Source organism: Coturnix japonica, chromosome 9 (assembly GCF_054131305.1).
Source record: "Coturnix japonica strain WE chromosome 9, WE-NBRP24, whole genome shotgun sequence".
Taxonomy (NCBI): Eukaryota; Metazoa; Chordata; class Aves; order Galliformes; family Phasianidae; genus Coturnix; species Coturnix japonica.
In genome coordinates, this window is record NC_140671.1 from 25,781,644 (window position 1) to 25,797,141 (window position 15,498).

The 15,498-nt window shown below is 60.4% G+C and overlaps 1 protein-coding gene across 10 annotated transcripts in view; it reads right to left on the reverse strand.

Annotated features, from left to right (window-relative positions):
• Positions 1 to 405: 405 nt before the first annotated feature.
• The window catches only part of HSPG2 (heparan sulfate proteoglycan 2), a 30,627-nt gene continuing 15,534 nt past the window's right edge, over positions 406 to 15,498 (reverse strand). For 8 of the 10 annotated variants that reach the window (XM_032448681.2, XM_085508810.1, XM_085508808.1 and 5 more), the window contains 43 exons: positions 15,286 to 15,446; positions 14,995 to 15,133; positions 14,711 to 14,862; positions 14,415 to 14,553; positions 13,908 to 14,059; positions 13,290 to 13,428; positions 13,054 to 13,205; positions 12,829 to 12,967; positions 12,597 to 12,748; positions 12,359 to 12,497; positions 12,128 to 12,279; positions 11,900 to 12,038; positions 11,661 to 11,812; positions 11,447 to 11,585; positions 11,215 to 11,358; positions 11,007 to 11,141; positions 10,348 to 10,529; positions 10,079 to 10,271; positions 9,822 to 10,001; positions 8,572 to 8,832; positions 8,315 to 8,498; positions 8,137 to 8,234; positions 7,097 to 7,363; positions 6,904 to 7,016; positions 6,674 to 6,821; positions 6,489 to 6,605; positions 6,165 to 6,249; positions 5,943 to 6,087; positions 5,772 to 5,871; positions 5,585 to 5,694; positions 5,399 to 5,507; positions 5,205 to 5,303; positions 4,199 to 4,420; positions 3,415 to 3,647; positions 3,162 to 3,339; positions 2,908 to 3,030; positions 2,781 to 2,834; positions 2,604 to 2,679; positions 1,938 to 2,016; positions 1,790 to 1,851; positions 1,631 to 1,714; positions 1,405 to 1,508; positions 406 to 881 (listed from right to left, as the gene is read on the reverse strand). In XM_032448681.2, coding sequence (XP_032304572.2) covers positions 718 to 881; positions 1,405 to 1,508; positions 1,631 to 1,714; positions 1,790 to 1,851; positions 1,938 to 2,016; positions 2,604 to 2,679; positions 2,781 to 2,834; positions 2,908 to 3,030; positions 3,162 to 3,339; positions 3,415 to 3,647; positions 4,199 to 4,420; positions 5,205 to 5,303; positions 5,399 to 5,507; positions 5,585 to 5,694; positions 5,772 to 5,871; positions 5,943 to 6,087; positions 6,165 to 6,249; positions 6,489 to 6,605; positions 6,674 to 6,821; positions 6,904 to 7,016; positions 7,097 to 7,363; positions 8,137 to 8,234; positions 8,315 to 8,498; positions 8,572 to 8,832; positions 9,822 to 10,001; positions 10,079 to 10,271; positions 10,348 to 10,529; positions 11,007 to 11,141; positions 11,215 to 11,358; positions 11,447 to 11,585; positions 11,661 to 11,812; positions 11,900 to 12,038; positions 12,128 to 12,279; positions 12,359 to 12,497; positions 12,597 to 12,748; positions 12,829 to 12,967; positions 13,054 to 13,205; positions 13,290 to 13,428; positions 13,908 to 14,059; positions 14,415 to 14,553; positions 14,711 to 14,862; positions 14,995 to 15,133; positions 15,286 to 15,446 — 6,095 coding nt within the window. In that variant the 3' untranslated portion in view covers positions 406 to 717. The remainder of the gene's footprint in view (positions 882 to 1,404; positions 1,509 to 1,630; positions 1,715 to 1,789; positions 1,852 to 1,937; positions 2,017 to 2,603; positions 2,680 to 2,780; positions 2,835 to 2,907; positions 3,031 to 3,161; positions 3,340 to 3,414; positions 3,648 to 4,198; positions 4,421 to 5,204; positions 5,304 to 5,398; positions 5,508 to 5,584; positions 5,695 to 5,771; positions 5,872 to 5,942; positions 6,088 to 6,164; positions 6,250 to 6,488; positions 6,606 to 6,673; positions 6,822 to 6,903; positions 7,017 to 7,096; positions 7,364 to 8,136; positions 8,235 to 8,314; positions 8,499 to 8,571; positions 8,833 to 9,821; positions 10,002 to 10,078; positions 10,272 to 10,347; positions 10,530 to 11,006; positions 11,142 to 11,214; positions 11,359 to 11,446; positions 11,586 to 11,660; positions 11,813 to 11,899; positions 12,039 to 12,127; positions 12,280 to 12,358; positions 12,498 to 12,596; positions 12,749 to 12,828; positions 12,968 to 13,053; positions 13,206 to 13,289; positions 13,429 to 13,907; positions 14,060 to 14,414; positions 14,554 to 14,710; positions 14,863 to 14,994; positions 15,134 to 15,285; positions 15,447 to 15,498) is intronic. The other 2 variants (XM_085508806.1, XM_085508812.1) reach the window with 2 other exon arrangements.

The following is a 15,498-nucleotide window of genomic DNA, read 5'->3' on the forward strand; positions in this document are numbered from 1 at the left end:
CCGCCCCAGGCACCGCCCCCATGGCCCTACAGCCCCTTCCATCCCTACTCCGACCCTACGCCCAACTTCCTCCGCTCTGGATCCCTTACACCTTCCATGTCTGTGTCCCGGCTCCCCGGGACCCCTCCGGTCCCTCCCGTGCTCTTAGGCCTGTCCCGTGTCCCCGTAGCCGCCCGCCCGATCCCCCCACACCACACCCGAATCCACACATCCCCCCACCATAAGCAGCTGCTCCCGGCTCTGACACATTTTGGACCCCACACCCGCACCTCCCTGTGTCCCCTCACCACCCCACGCTTCCATCCCCCGCTCCAAACAGCAGCTTTCCCACCCCCACAACAGCCCCCAGTGCGGCCTGGAGCCCCGTGCCCCATTTCAATGACAGACCCACACCCGACCCCCGCGCTGGTTCTCTCTCCTTTAATAGTTGTCCCAGCACAGGGGGGTTGGGGGATCCCGCCGTCCCCGCCAACTCCCACGATTGTCCCTTGCGCCCCCCACCCAGGTACCACCCCAGGAGGCACCTGAGCGGCCCAGCCGCCCCAGCGTGGCTCGGGTCGGGAGTGGGGAGGGGGGGTGTAAACATTGTTGTGGGGTCCCGGCCCCCCCGGAGCCATCCCAGGGCAGCGAAGCACCTTTTTCTCGTGGCTTTTTGGAAAAATAATAATAAACCCGACAAAATTCATCCCCCCGAGCTGTGGGAGGGTAGGAGGGGGGCTACGAGGGGCAGGGGGCAACGGCAGAGCCGCCCACCACGCCGTGCCGCAGGTCAGTGGGGTGCCGGGGGGTCCCCGCGGGCGCCAGCACCAGGCCCCGCACACATCCCGACACGCCGGTGAGGAACTTGCCGGCTGTGAGGCTGCGGGGGTCTGGGGCACCGCCTGCAGAACGGGGGGCACGTGAGTGTGGGAACAGGAGGACGCAGCACCCCACAATCCTCATGTAGGTCTGCTGCTCACGTCCTGCCCCATGTCACATCCCAGCACCATATGTCCCCTTCCCATGTCCACTCTCTTGTCCTGTCCCACATCCCATACCATGTCCCATATCATGTCTCTTATGTCCTCTCCCATATCCCACCCCACGCCATGTCTCACATCCCATTCCATGCCCCATCACGTACAGTCTTGCATTCGTGTCCTGTCCCACTGCCCCCAGTGCCTCATCATGTCCCACCCCACAACCACATCCCCTTGTGTCCCATCCTGTGTTTTGTGTCCCACCATGTCCCATACTTTGTAGCATCCTCTGCCCTGTGTCCCATCCTGTTCCCACACCATGTCCTATCCCATACAATCTCCTGTGTTCTCCCTCCACCATACTCCACTATGTCCCATCACATATCCTGTCCTGTCTGTGCTGTGCCCCTCCCATGCCGTGTCCCCACTCTCCACATATCCATACCGATGTAGATGTTGCCCTGGGTGTTGGCCATGACGTTGGTTCCAGGGGACTCTCCAAACACCGGCTCCTCCCCATCCACCTGCAGCCACCCGCGCCGGCCCTGCCTGTGGGGGCAACATCAGCACCCATGTCCCAACCCCAATCCCCACATCATTGTGTCCCAACCCCAATCCTCACACCATTGTGTCCCAACCCCAATCCCCACACCGTCGTGTCCCAACCCCACCTGGCTGCCATCACGTGGTGCCACTCGCCGTCATTGACAGGGTCTTCGGAGATGATGGTGGCCTCGCCGCTGCCCAGCTGGTAGCTGAGGGGACACCGGGCTGAGCATGGGGACACATGAGTGCTGTGGGGCCCCAAGGGACACAGGTTTACCCCTCACCTGAACACCAGGTGCCCATCCTTCAGACCCAGCCCCACGAAGTCTTTGGCTTTGCCACTCTCCTGTAGGCACATCAGGGCTGTGAGCGGGATGGGGACAACCCCGACCCCTCCCCAGGGCTGCATGCCCTGGCCGTGTCCCTGCTCACCGCCCCGTGCCACAGCAGTAGCCCCTCAGTGCTGCTTGTCCTCAGCTCTAGCTCAATGGTGTCCTGAAGATCAGGTGCGCTGCAACAAGAGGGGCAGGGCATGGGTACAGAGCCTGCGAGAGTACAACACCATGGGTGCAAGCATGTAGTGGGTACAAGAAATAAAGGGTGCAGAAATGCAGTGGGTTCAAGAATGCAGCAGGTACAACACAATGGGTGCAAGAATGCAATTGAAACAAGAATGCGTGTGGTGCGAGAATGCAACAGGTACAAGGATGCAGCAGGTGCAACAGCACAGTGGGTGCAAGGATGCAATGTGTACAAGAATACAATGGGTGCAACATGGCAGGAGGAGTACTAAGTCACGATGGCTGTGATGCTGCAGGAAAGGATGCAGCACCATAATGGGTACAATGCTGCAGGAGAGAGTGAAGCAGCCTTGAAGGGTGCAATGCCACTGGAAAGGTGCAATGCAGTGGGAAGAGTACAGCATGCTGGGAAGGATGCAACGCTGTGATGGATGCAGCACCAGGAGAAAGGTTCAATGCAGCAATGGGTGCAATGCTGCAGGAAAGGGGTGCAGCACTCTTGTGGGTGCAGTGGGAAGAGGTGCAACACTGTGATGGGTGTGATGCCACAAGGGTCCCTGTCCCTGCTGTCACTCACCCATGGGAGAAGAGGTGGCCGGGCAGGGCCAGGTAGGAGCCCTCATGGAACATGGCGCTGAACTGCCCAGGGGTGTCTGCAGAGAGACGGGGAGAGGAGGCACCACTGAGCACATCCCAGCAGCAGGTTTGGGTGACATAAAGGGAAAACGGGTGCACAGCACCCTGCGGAGCTCACCGCTGCCACCGCTGCCCTCCTGCCAGTCCTGGTCCAGCTCTGACAGCGCTGCGCCTGCGGGTGAGAGGGTGATGGGGACTGGTGGCACTTCCCCACGCATCCCCATGTCCCCACACCCCCAGCTCACCGTGCTGGCAGTAGGGGCCAGCGTAGCCCTCGGGGCAGATGCATCCATTGTCCTTGCAGGTGCCGCCATGCAGGCAGGGGTTGTGCTCCAGGCACCGGTCAGCCTCCCGCTCGCAGCGTGGCCCTGGGGACACGGTGGTGGCACATGGTGACACGGGCACACGGGGTCTCAGCACCTCCCGCACCCACTCGCATGCACAGTGTGCAAGCATAGCACATGTACACTGCACACACACCCAGCCCCACAGCGCTCACCACTGAAGCCAGAGGTGCAGAGGCAGCGGAACGGTGGACTGCCAGTGGGCAGGGGCAGACAGCGGCCGCCGTGCAGGCAAGGTGTGTGCAGGCAGGGCGAGCTCTGCCCACACTGCCCCACACCCCGGCTGCGCAGGAAGCTGTACGACAGATCCACCTTCTTCCCATTGATGGAGACCTGCACCAGACATGAGGGTTTAACCCAGGGCATCCTGCACCAGGGGGACCCCACATTAGTGCCTGGGGGGCTCACCTCGCCGATGCACCCCTGGAAGGAGGCATTGGTGGGGGGCCGCAGTGGGGGCTCCACTCCCCCGAGGTAGAGAGGGCTGTGCAGGTTGAGCCCCTGGCTCTTGCCAGGTGAAGAGCGCTGCACTGGGGCGCCGCCGTCCACCGTCATCGTCCCATCCTTGTGCACCCGCTCAGCTGTCACCCGGTGCCAGCGGCCCAGCGCCACTGGCTCGATGCTCCGCAGTACCGCCGTGCCTGCAGTGTGGCAGGGTGATGCCACAACTTGGCACTGCCATTGCCCCCAGGGAAGCCCAGGGGCACCAGGAGTTGGGGACCCTGGTGGTGCTTGGGGACCTTGTTGATGTTTGCGAACCCCAGGGATATGCTGGGACCCTCATGGTGCTCAGAGACCCCAGCTGTGTCCAGACAGCCCACGGTCATCAGGAGACCCAATGGTGCCCAGAGATGCTGACAACTCCCAGGGACAAAAAAGATCCTGAGGGACCCCTGAGATGCTCAAGTTTCTTAGTGAAATTTGGGGAATCTGGCAGTGCCTGGAAACCTGAGTGACAGCCAGAAACCCCAGCTGATCATAAGGGGGAGGAGGCAGTACTGCTTGGGACCCTCAGTGACATCAGTGATGCCTGGGGACACTAACGATGTCTGGGGGCTCCACTGATACCAAGGGATCCCATAAAGCTTGGGAACCCCACTGATGCCAGGCCATCCCAGCCAGGCCAGAGCCCTCACGGTAACACCAGAGCTCCTTCCGTGACACCACGCCCTGCCGCGCTGTGCCAGCCTACCTGAGCCCAGCTCATAGTGGAACTCGAGATGGCCACCGACCATGGCGAGGGCGACAAAGTCCTCAACTGGGGAGGCTTTGCCAGCACTGAAGAGCAGCAGTCCGTCAGGTGCACGTGGCAGGAACTCAGCTTCCACCCGCAGCTCATGGTGCACGTTGGTCAGGGGTGGGTACGATACGAAGGCGCCCACCTCGTCGAAGGACGGCACGCTCACTGCTTCCCCTGCAGCACCCACACCTCAGCACCCATCCCCACAGTGCCCCCATTCCCCTGGCTGGTACTTCATCCCCTGTCTCCACCATCCCCATCTCCCAGGATGGTACTCAGCCCCATTTCTGTGTCCCCAAGGTGGTCCCCAATTCCCCATCCCCGTTGTGTCCATGATGACCACATCCCCAGGCTGGCAACTAGTTCCCTGTCTCCATCCTGCCCGCTTCCCCAGGTTGGTCCCAATCCCATGTCCGTGTCCCCAGGGTGACCTCCATCTCCATGTTTCTGCCCCAGACTAGATCCATGCTTGTGTCTCCAGAGTGGTCCCAGCCCTATGTCCATGTCCCCAGGGGGTCCCATCCCCGTGCCCATGTCCCCAGAGTTATCTCCATAGTGCCCTCAAGGTTGCTCTACTCCCATGCCCCTGTCTCCAGGGCCACCCCATCCCCACATCCCTGTCTCTGGGGTTGTTCCCAGCCCCATGCCTCCATCCCCAGGGCAGTCAGAACTGTGTCATCCCCACCCCAATGATTAAGCCCCTCATGTCATCCCCATTCTCCATACCTGTGTCCCCAGGGGCTCCCAGCCCCTTGCCCTTGTCCCCAAAGTCATTCTCATCCCCATTCCCATGTCTGTGTCGTCAAAGGGGTCCTCCTGCTCCCCATGTCCCTGTCCCCAGGTTGGTCCTGTCCCCAGGTTGGTCCCATCCCCATGCACACCCCCAGGAGGGTCCCAGCCCCACACCACTGTCCCTGGCATTGTCCCCACCCCGTGCTCCACCCTTGGCTGTGCCCACCTTCAGTGCACCTCTCCCCAGTCTTGCCCAGGTGGCAACGGCAGCTGTAGCCTTGTCCATCTGGCCGGCTGATGCAGGTGGCATCGGGTCCACACGCCTCTGCCCAAGGACAGGGGATAGAGACAGGAGATGAGCTCTGGGGCTCCCCGCACACAGAGAGCAGCAGATGATGTCCCTGTGGTGTGGGCACCCACCTGGGTGGCAATGCAGGGCCTGCGAGTACTCGCAGTTGCTGCCGGTGAAGCCTTGGGGACAGCGGCAGATGTAGGTGCTGCTCTCGGCATCCTCGCAGATGCCACCATTCTGTGGGTTGGGGACACAGATAAGCACCAGGAATGGGACCAGCAGAAGGGGACGGTGCATATCATCCCCAGACTCACCCGGCAGGGCTGGTCCTGGCATGTGGGACAGTTGGAGACACCGTGTGCCTGCAGGTCCAGCTTCCCAAAGGCCACCTCCTCATTCTGGATGCGCAGCTGGCGCACACAGCCTATGGGACACAGCAGGGACACATGCTCAGCCCCAACCCCAGTGCTGGCCCCCTGCTCCCACTGTCTCACTGCATACCCACAAAGCCACGGCTCAGCCCCGTCTTGGCCACGGCAGCGTAGTCGGGGTACCCGCCGAGGTACAGATCCTCATTCAGGTCCAGTCCTTGGAACTTGCCCTGCAGGCACAGGGGGGTGAGCACAGCCGCCCCAAATCCCCCCATAGCTGTGGGGTGCCCGCACCCTGTACCTGTGAAGTCCCATTAACAGGGGGCTGCCCATCCACCTGCAGCGAGCCACGAGTCAGGTTGCGGAAGAGGCGCACGGTGTGGTACTTGCCCAGGCGTAGCGGCGTCGGGTCTCGGATTGTGGCCATGCCAGAGCCAGCATCAAACCTACCATCAAATGGGGAGATATATGGGGTGAGGGGTGTGCTGCCCCTCCAGCCAGCAGTACCTTCCTGTGCTCTCACCTGAACTCAGGGCGCCCGCCCACCAGCCCAAAGGAGATAAAGTCGGCACCACTGCTCTTGCGCTGCCCATTGTACAGGATCATCCCTATGGGGACACAGCAGGGTGAGCACAGCCACCGCACAGGGCAGCACAGAAGCACCCCGGGGAGCAGGGAGAACAAAGGTCCCCGGGGTGAGAGCTCACCTGAGTACAGAATGAGAGCTAAAGGAGGGAGAGAGATGAAAAGGAGGACAGACAGACAGAGGAGGAAAGAGAAGGAAATGAGAGCAGGCCATTGAGGCATAGTCAGGCTCAGGGGGTTGAGGGGCCCCCTCAGTGCTCACCATCGGCAGCATCAGGCCTGAAGGTGATCTGGATCTCAAAGGTCTTGTAGGCATCCTTGATGGTGGGCAGCAGCAGGAAGGAGCGGGGAGTCTGCGTGAAGTAGGGCACCAGGTGCTCTGCAGGGACATGGGACTCAGCACAGACAGGGATGTAGTCCCCCCCAGCCTTCCAATCCAGTACTCACCTCGCACCTTCAGCACATAGAAAGCTTTCTCCTGGCCGCGGCTGTTGCTGGCAGCACAGGCATAGACACCAGCATCCTCAAGGCGCACGGCTGGCAGCATCAGGGCTGTGCCCTCCACCCGCGCGCCTTCCGGCAGCTCCCCCTCCATCTGTGAGGACATCAGGGGTGAGCACCCACAGGGCACCCAACCCTGACTTCCCACAGCCTCATGTCCCTGCATCCCTGCTCACCTTGCTCCAGCTGATCTCCGGCACAGGGAAGCCAGATGCCAAGCAGGGCAGAACAGCCACTGAGCCCACTGACACCTCCTTCACCTCCGGCTGCCCGGCAATGTGTGGGGCAGCTGTGGACAGACAGAGCCGTCACCCCTTGTGCTGGGGTTGGGGATACCCTCCCCACTTTTGAGTTCCCATCTTTGCTCACCTTGCACATGGAGGATGACGTGGGACTGCACGGTGCCCACAGAATTGGTGGCAGTGCAGCGGTACTGCCCCGCATCCGCCCGCTCCACCCGCTCAATGGTCAGGGTGCCAGCGTGAACCAGCACCCCTGGGCGGATTTGGCCCCCCACTTTGCTCCAGGTGACATGGGGCCGTGGCTCGCCCAGCCCTAGGCACTCCAACTCCACCTCCATGCCCACCAGCACTGTCTGCACCGCCGTTCGGATGTTAATCAGGGCCCTGGGCAGAGCTTGAAGGGGGAAAGGATGGTTTAGGGGTGACCCCAGGCATGGGGAAGCACCATAAGATTTGAGGAGGGAACCAGCAAAGTGAGAGACTGGGGGTACCAGGGTGCCTGTTGGGAGAGGTGAGAAGAACCAGAGTGTCCACGGGTACAGGGAGATAAGGAATTTTGGGGTACCCATAGTTATGGGGAAGTAGGGGTACCAGAGTACATGGGGAGAAACAGGGGGCATTGGGGTGCCCATAGGTGTCCCATGGGAGAGATGAGGGGTACCAAGGTGCACATGGATGGGGGGAGATGGGGGACACCAGGGAGCCTGAGGGCAACAATGAGAGAACAGAGGGTAGCGGGGCACTAAGGGGAATGGGAAGAAATAGGTGAGTGTCAGGCTGACTGTAGGCATGGGAAGAAACATGAATTCTGTGGTGCCTGTAGGCATGCAGAGATTGACCTGTAGGCTGCTGCAGAGCATGAGGGAAAATTGGGCATACCAAGGTATCTGAGGGCATGGGGAAAATAAGAGGTATCAGAATGCCCAGGTGTATGGGGAGGGATTGGGGTGCCTACAGGAAGAAAACAAGGGTACCTGGGGCATGGGGTGATAAGGGTACCAGGGAGCCTGTGGGAAGAGCAGGCAGGCTGAGCAAGTGCCCATGGGTTTGGGGCAATGAGGGGTACCGGGGTATATGGGGCTGGGGTCAGCAGGCACCTGCAGGTGCAGCAGGGGCTCAGGGGCAGCAAGGTGCTGCTGTTTGCAGGGTCAGGTCAGTGGCTCCTACCCTGTACGGTGAGCGTGGCCCTGTCCTCCGCCTGCCCACCCGGAGCACTGGCCCGGCACACGTACACCCCCTGTGCTCCCTGCGCCAACTCTGGGATCCTGCGGGAACATTGGGGACACATGAGTTGTGGGACCTGTGGGGCACTGCCTGCACCCCACACCACCCTGTCCTGCCTTACCGCAGCACCCCATCCCGCACGCTGTGCCGGGGGGGCAGCTCCCCACTGTCCTTCAGCCACTCCAGGTGCGCCCGTGGATCTGACGCGGTGCAGGCGAATTCAGCCGTGCTGCCCACCCCTCTCACCAAGCTCCCCGGTGTCACCCGCACGGCCAGAGGACCATGGCTGTCACCACCACCATCACCTGCATGGGATGTAAAGGTGACATTGGGCATGGCGGGCAGCCCCAGCGTGATGTGGGGCACCCGGGCACTCACCATGGACAGCGATGCGGGCGAAGGTCTCAGCTCTGCCCACACGGTTGGTGACCATGCAGCGGTAGGTGCCGGCGTCAGCGGGCAGCGTGGGGCTGATGCGCAGGAGACCGGCACGGGGCACAGCGCGGGGCGACAGGCTGCCATTGAGCTTGTCCCAAGTGTAGAGCAGTGGTGGGGTGCCATGGGCCAGGCACTGCAGCTGCACCGTGTCACCCGCATGCACCGCACTGTCCTCTGGTAAGCTTGTGGCGTATGGCGGGGCTGTGGGGTGGAGCAGTCAGCACGCGGTGAGGACGGGATGGGGAATGAAGGTGTCAGAGGGGCACAGAGTGGCAGTGGGACGGTGTGGGTGGGGTGGGAATGGAGCTGTGCTGGGATGGGTGAGAGATGGATGAGAGGAAGGGATGGATGGAGGGGTGTGGGTGAAGCTGGATACGTGCAGGGATGGGTGCAGGGATGTAAGCAAGAGAAGGGGATGGATGGAGAAAAGAGAGACATGAGCAGGGAAGGACAAGTGGACTGATCTCCAAGGAATGGTTGTGGGGGAAGGTAGATGTGTGTGGGGATGAGTGCTTGGATGGATGCGTTACAGACACACCCAAGACAAAGGGACGTACAGAACCAGCTGAGATGGATAAGTGATAGACGGGATAAAAGTGGGTGAAGAAGGGATGGATGGAGTAGTAAGCAGCAAAAGAGAGAGAACTGTGCAGATGAGGGATAAAGGATGGATCCACAAGGAAAATGCTGTTTATCTTGCTCCACAGCTGCTGCTCTGAACAGCTTTTCTTGTATTGCCACAGGAAAAGATGGATGTGAACAGCAACGTACACTCAGCTGAGTGCCAGGGTGGGTGAGTGATGACAGCTTCATGAGTTGTGGAAGGATGGAAGAGTGTGAGCAGATGCAGTAAGAGCTGTATGCAGGGATGAATGCTGGGATGGCTGAGAAACAAGTGGATTTGTGGACAGTGGATGGAGAGGAGTGTGAGCACAGCTGGTGAGATGATGAGTGCAGAGATGGACAAGGCAATGGAAACATCAAGGGGAAGGGGTGAATGAAGGTGTCCATGAAGTGCTGGAGAAGACAATGAATGCTGAGATGGAAGAGTGAGGATGGAAATATGTGTGAGAAGAGTATGAGAAGTGATGGGGAAGGACATGAGCAGATCTGGAAGGGTTAGACAGAAAGATGGAGGGAAAGCAGCAAAGGGCGGTGACAGAGTGTGGACCCAAACCGTAGTCCCTTACTCTCCACATCCAGGGTGATGAAAACCTCAGTGAAGCCGGTGGGGCTGCTGGCATTGCAGATGTACTGGCCTGAGTCCTGCTGCGCAGCACGGGGAATCACCAGGGTGCCATTCACCACGCGGTGCTGCCAGGGCAGTGGTGCCCGCAGCTTCGACCACTCAATCCTGGGCTCTGGCTCTCCTGTGGGCACATCACCCCATGTCACCCAGGGCAGGGGGTCCAGGCAGGTTCCCATAGAGACTGTCCCCATCCCCTACCTGTAGCTGAGCAGTGCAGCATGGCAGTGTCCCCAGCCACCACTGTGACGGAGGGTGGTGCAGTGACCCTGGGGGCCCCAGGGTGCCTCTGTGCCGTCTCCACGCTGACATCCACACGAGCTTGTGCTGAACCTAGGGCACTCTGTGCTGTGCAGATGTAGGTCCCAGCGTGCTCTGGTTTGGCTGGTGAGAGCTAGTGAGGGGAGAGAGTGCATAGTGAGCACCTCACATGTCCTGGAGTATGCAGCACCCTGGGATGTCCCACTCACCTGCAGCACAGCCTGGCTGTCCATGTGCAGCAGCGTCTGGTGCTCCACCTTCTGCCGTGAACCCAGTCGGCTCCAGCGCACCAGGGGCCGTGGCTCACCCCGGCCCAGGCACTCCAGGCTGAGAGATTTGCCTTCCTTCACTGTCACAGGACCTGGTGGCATCACTGACACTGTGGGGGCACCTGGAGGGTGGGGAAGGAGTCAGTGTGGGGATGGGCACGGGGACATCACCACCCGAGGGGCACCTGGAGGACATCACAGGGAAGGAGGTGGAGATACAGGGGTATCTGAAACCCCAGGGGTGCCTGAAGGATATCTGCATAGGAACATGGAACCGCCACCCCAAGGGCACCTGAAGGATGTCAGCATAGGGACGGGGACACCACCACCCCAGAAGCATCCGAAGAACATCCCAAAAGGACAGGGACGGGATCACTACCACCCTTTGGGCACCAAGGCCATAAGGGGATGGGGACACCACAAGATACAGAAGATATCAATATAGGGATAGAGACATCAGAATGGAAATGGAGGCACCACGACCATCCTGGAGCATATGGGTGACAATATGGGGACAAGGATGGAGACATCACCACCCTAAGAGCATGTGAAGCATGAGGACGTAGGGACAGAGATGGGGACACCCAGCCAACTTGTACCTTGCACCAGGAGGTTGACAACGCTGCTGGCAACGCCAAAGCGGTTGGAGGCAACACAGTGGTATGCACCCTGGTTGCCCACATGGGCACCAGTGATGGAGATGACAGAACCATTGGCACTGATCTTCACATTATCTGGGCAAGGAGAAGGTTCAGTGCCTGGGTGACCACAGGGACCATGCCTGGGCCACCCAAGGGACCACTGTACCTTGGAGGTGTTGGCTAGGTCCCATCCGCCAGGTGATGTTGATGGGCCGAGCACCATCATGGATGCGGCACTTAAAGGTGGCATCCTCGCCCGGGGCCACAGCCATGCTGTGCGGGTCAATGGAGATGATGGGGCTCTGCAGCCCTGTGGGGACAAGGGACAGGGAAGCCACTGAGGTCACCCACACTGCCCCTGGCACCAGTTCTCTTCTTTGCCCTGTGGATGCACTCACGGTAGCTGGAGCTGTCACGTGAGGTGACGGTGACAACAACAGTGGCCTCACGGGAGGTGCTGCCCAAGTCTGCCCGGCAGACGTACTCGCCCGAATCGGCCACAGAGAGCTGGGAGAGCCTCAGGCGGGACCCTGACATCTGGGGGATGGCAAGGGGTAGCATCAGCTGGATGCGTGGGGCCACCAGCCTCTACCCTGCCACATCCCCACTTACCTGGTGCTTGGCTGGGAGGGACCCGCCGCGCTTATACCAGGTGAAGGTGGCCTGGTCCTGGCCAGCCACCACGCAGTCAAGGTCCAGGGTCTGCCCTTCAGTGACAGAGGATGCTGAGGACTCAATGTGGATAGGCAGCGTGACACCGGAGGCTGCATGGGCAGAGTTAAGGCTCAGGTCCCTTCCAGCATCAGGGACCAGCACAGTCCACATAGCCCCATCCACAGCATGGCACTCACAGCGGGAGGGGCCAGCATCATCATCAATGGTGACAACGAGGGACGTCTCCTGTGTGACACCGCCTGTAGTCACCCGGCACACATATTCACCCGAATCGGCTGCTGACACCTGGGGGATGCGCAGGCGGGTGCCTGACACCTGTTGGGGACACCATGGGGACATGTCAGTACCAGAGAGTGGAGGACAGGACAGGATATTGGGGTGACCTCCCACTCTCTATGCCCTACCTGGTGGCCAGCAGGCAGGGAGCCACCACGCTTGTACCAGGTGACAGTAGTGGGACCAGATCCTGCCACCACACAGTTGAGGTCCAGGGTCTGTCCTTCGGCGATGGCAGAGGATGAAGACTCAATGTGTACAGGCTGGGAGGCTCCAGGGGCTGGGAACAGGGAATGGGGACATTCAGCACCGTGGTGGTACACGTCTATCCCAAGTGCTGCTCTTTCACTTGCACTCACAGTAATAGGTGCCAGCACTGCTGGGCACGGTGACAATGACGGAGGCCTCCTGCGTGGCAGTCCCCAGGGTGACCCGGCACACGTATTCGCCCGAATCGGCCACCGACACCTGGGTGAGGCGCAGGTGGGTGCCCGACACCTGTTTGGACACAGCAGGGACACGTCAGTACCAGCGAGCAGTGACAGTGCAAGTTGTAGGGCTAAGCCCTCCAAGTGACACCAGCTCCTTGCACCCTACCTGGCTGTTAGGGGGCAGAGCCCCACCACGTCGGTACCAGGTGACCTGGGGGTGGCCCTGCCCGGCCACCATGCAGTTGAGGTCCAGGGTCTGTCCTTCAGTGACAGAGGCGGATGAAGTCTCGATCCTCACAGGTGGTGTGACGCCCACAGCTGAGGAGCAGCGGGGTCAGTGGGTGCAGACACCCCATGGTCATGGCCTTGTGTGCCCTCCCAGTCCACACTCCCAGTACCATATGAGGAGCCAGAACCAGTCTGGATGGTGACAATGAGGGATGTCTCATGTGTGACGCTGCCTGTGGTCACCCGGCACACGTACTCGCCTGAATCGGCCGCTGAGACCTGGGGGATGCGCAGGCGGGTGCCTGACACCTGGAGGAACACACAGCAGATGAACATCTTGACACCCCAAAACCCTTCTTTCAGCCTCAATGTGCTTCACTGACATTCCCACCTACCTGGTGCTTGGCCGGCAGGGACCCGCCACGCTTGTACCAGGTGATGGTGGCCTGGCCCTGGCTGGCCACGATGCAGTCAAGGTCCAGAGTCTGTCCCTCAGACACGGAGGATGATGAGGACTCAATGCGTACCGGGGGTGTGACACCAGAGGCTGGGGATGAAGGCAGCATGGTCACTCCATGGGGACATGTAGTGACACGATCCCATGTCCCCATCCCTTTCCAGTCCCACTCACGGTAGGAGCCGGCCCTGCTGGGCTGGATGGTCACCATGACGCTGGCTTCCTTGGTGGTGGCCCCGCTGCTCACCCGGCACACGTATTCACCCGAGTCGGCCGCTGTCACCTGCAGCAGCCGCAGGCGGGAGCCAGACACCTGCAGAGGGGACAGGGGGACATTGGAGCCAGTGTGGGACTGCTGTGACTTGCATGAGAATTTGTAGGCTTGCACAGGGGCCATTGGTTTGCAAGGAGACTTGGGACTGCATGGAGCCAAGACAGTTTGCATGGGACCATCTGGGCTTGTGCAAACGCTATTTGGTCTTGCATAGGACAATGCATGCATATGGCCACTTGAAACTGCCTGGTTGCCAATTCGGCTTGCATGGGGACATGTGGAATTGCATGGTGCCATTTGAGCTTACATGGGATCATTTGGATTTGCACAAATGCCATTTGTGCTTTGACAGGACCAATCAAGAGCTGGTTTTGCCTGAGGAAATCTGGGCTTGTGTGGGGATGTTTGAGTTTGCCTGAGAACATCTAGGCTTGCACACAGCCATGTGGCCTTGCATAGGTCCGTAGATCAGCCCCAACCTTCCCTACTTTAGAGACAGTCCCCTCTGTGTCCCCTACCTGGTGCCTGGCCGGCAGGGACCCACCACGCTTATACCAGGTGACAGTGGCTTGTGCAGAGTTGGCAATGATGCAGTTGAGGTCCAGGATCTGCCCCTCGGTTACAGTGGAGGATGAGGACTCAATGCGCAGTGGCGTTGTGCCACCTGGGGCTGAGGACCGAGATGGGAGAGTTACAGACAGCATCATGCACCACCAAATGTGGCCCACCTAAGGGCACCAGGATCCTGGGAGGCCACCAGGAGCAGGACTCAGGCTGTGTCATGCTCCCTGCTACTAGGGACATGGTGGGTGTTCAGCTCCATTTCTCCCTGCTCGGTGCTTTCTGCATGGCTGCATGGCAGCTTTGCACCCCTACAGGTGTGCGTGCAGGGCTGCCCCCAAAGGCTGTAACCAGGTGGCACCTGGTGACAGTGAACCCAGAATGAGTACGCACATGGGTGGCAGCTCCAAGGAGCATCACCTGCCTGCAGGAAACATCCCTGTTCCCTCCCCATCCCCACTCACGGTAGGAGCTGGCCCCGCTGGGCTGGATTGTCACTATGACGCTGGCTTCCTTGGTGGTGGCCCCGCTGCTCACCCGACACACGTACTCACCCGAGTCGGCTGCAGTCACCTGCAGCAGCCGCAGGCGGGAGCCAGACACCTGTGAGGAGGAGGCAGGAGGTCACTGAACTCCATGTGGAGCTGATTGGGCTTGCATGGCATCATCTGCCCTTGCATAGGATCACATGGGCTTGCATGTGACCACGGGTCAAACCCAGCCATCGCACCCTGAGGACAGTCCCCTGTGCATCCCTTACCTGATGCCTGGCAGGCAGGGACCCACCGCGCTTGTACCAGGTGACAGTGGCTTGTGCAGGACTGGCAATGACACAGTTCAGGTCCAGGGTCTGCCCCTCGGTGACAGTGGAGGATGAGGACTCAATGCGTAGTGGTGTCGTGCCACCCGAGGCTGGGGATGGAGACAGGAGGGTGGCATTGTGACAATGGCTGAGCTCCACCAGCAGGAACACACAAGCACCAGCTCAGTGCTGCAGTTCATGAGGACAGCCCGTGGGCAGTGTAACCCCTGATCCCCACTCACAGTAGGAGCCGGCCCCGCTGGGCTCGATTGTGACCATGACACTGGCTTCCTTGGTGGTGGCCCCGTTGCTCACCCGGCACACGTACTCACCCGAGTCGGCCGCTGTCACCTGTAGCAGACGCAGGCGGGAACCAGACACCTGTGGAAGGACAGAGGAACACCGGAGCCTGCATAGTGTTGCTGGGGCTTCCATGGGTCCACCTGGGCTCGCACAGTAATAACTGGGCTTGCAAGGGACATGAATCATTCCTGACCTTCCCCACCTTGGAGACAGACTCTGACATGCCCTACCTGGTGTCTGGCTGGCAGGGACCCACCACGCTTGTACCAGGTGACAGTGGCCTGAGAGGAGCTGGCAACGACACAGTTGAGGTCTAGGGTCTGTCCTTCAGCCACGGCAGAGGAGGATGCTTCAATCCTGACGGGAGCCTGGCCACCTGAGGCTGGTCGTCCTGGAGAGGGAAGGAGTGATGGTCGGATGATGGCATGACACCTGGGGCCATC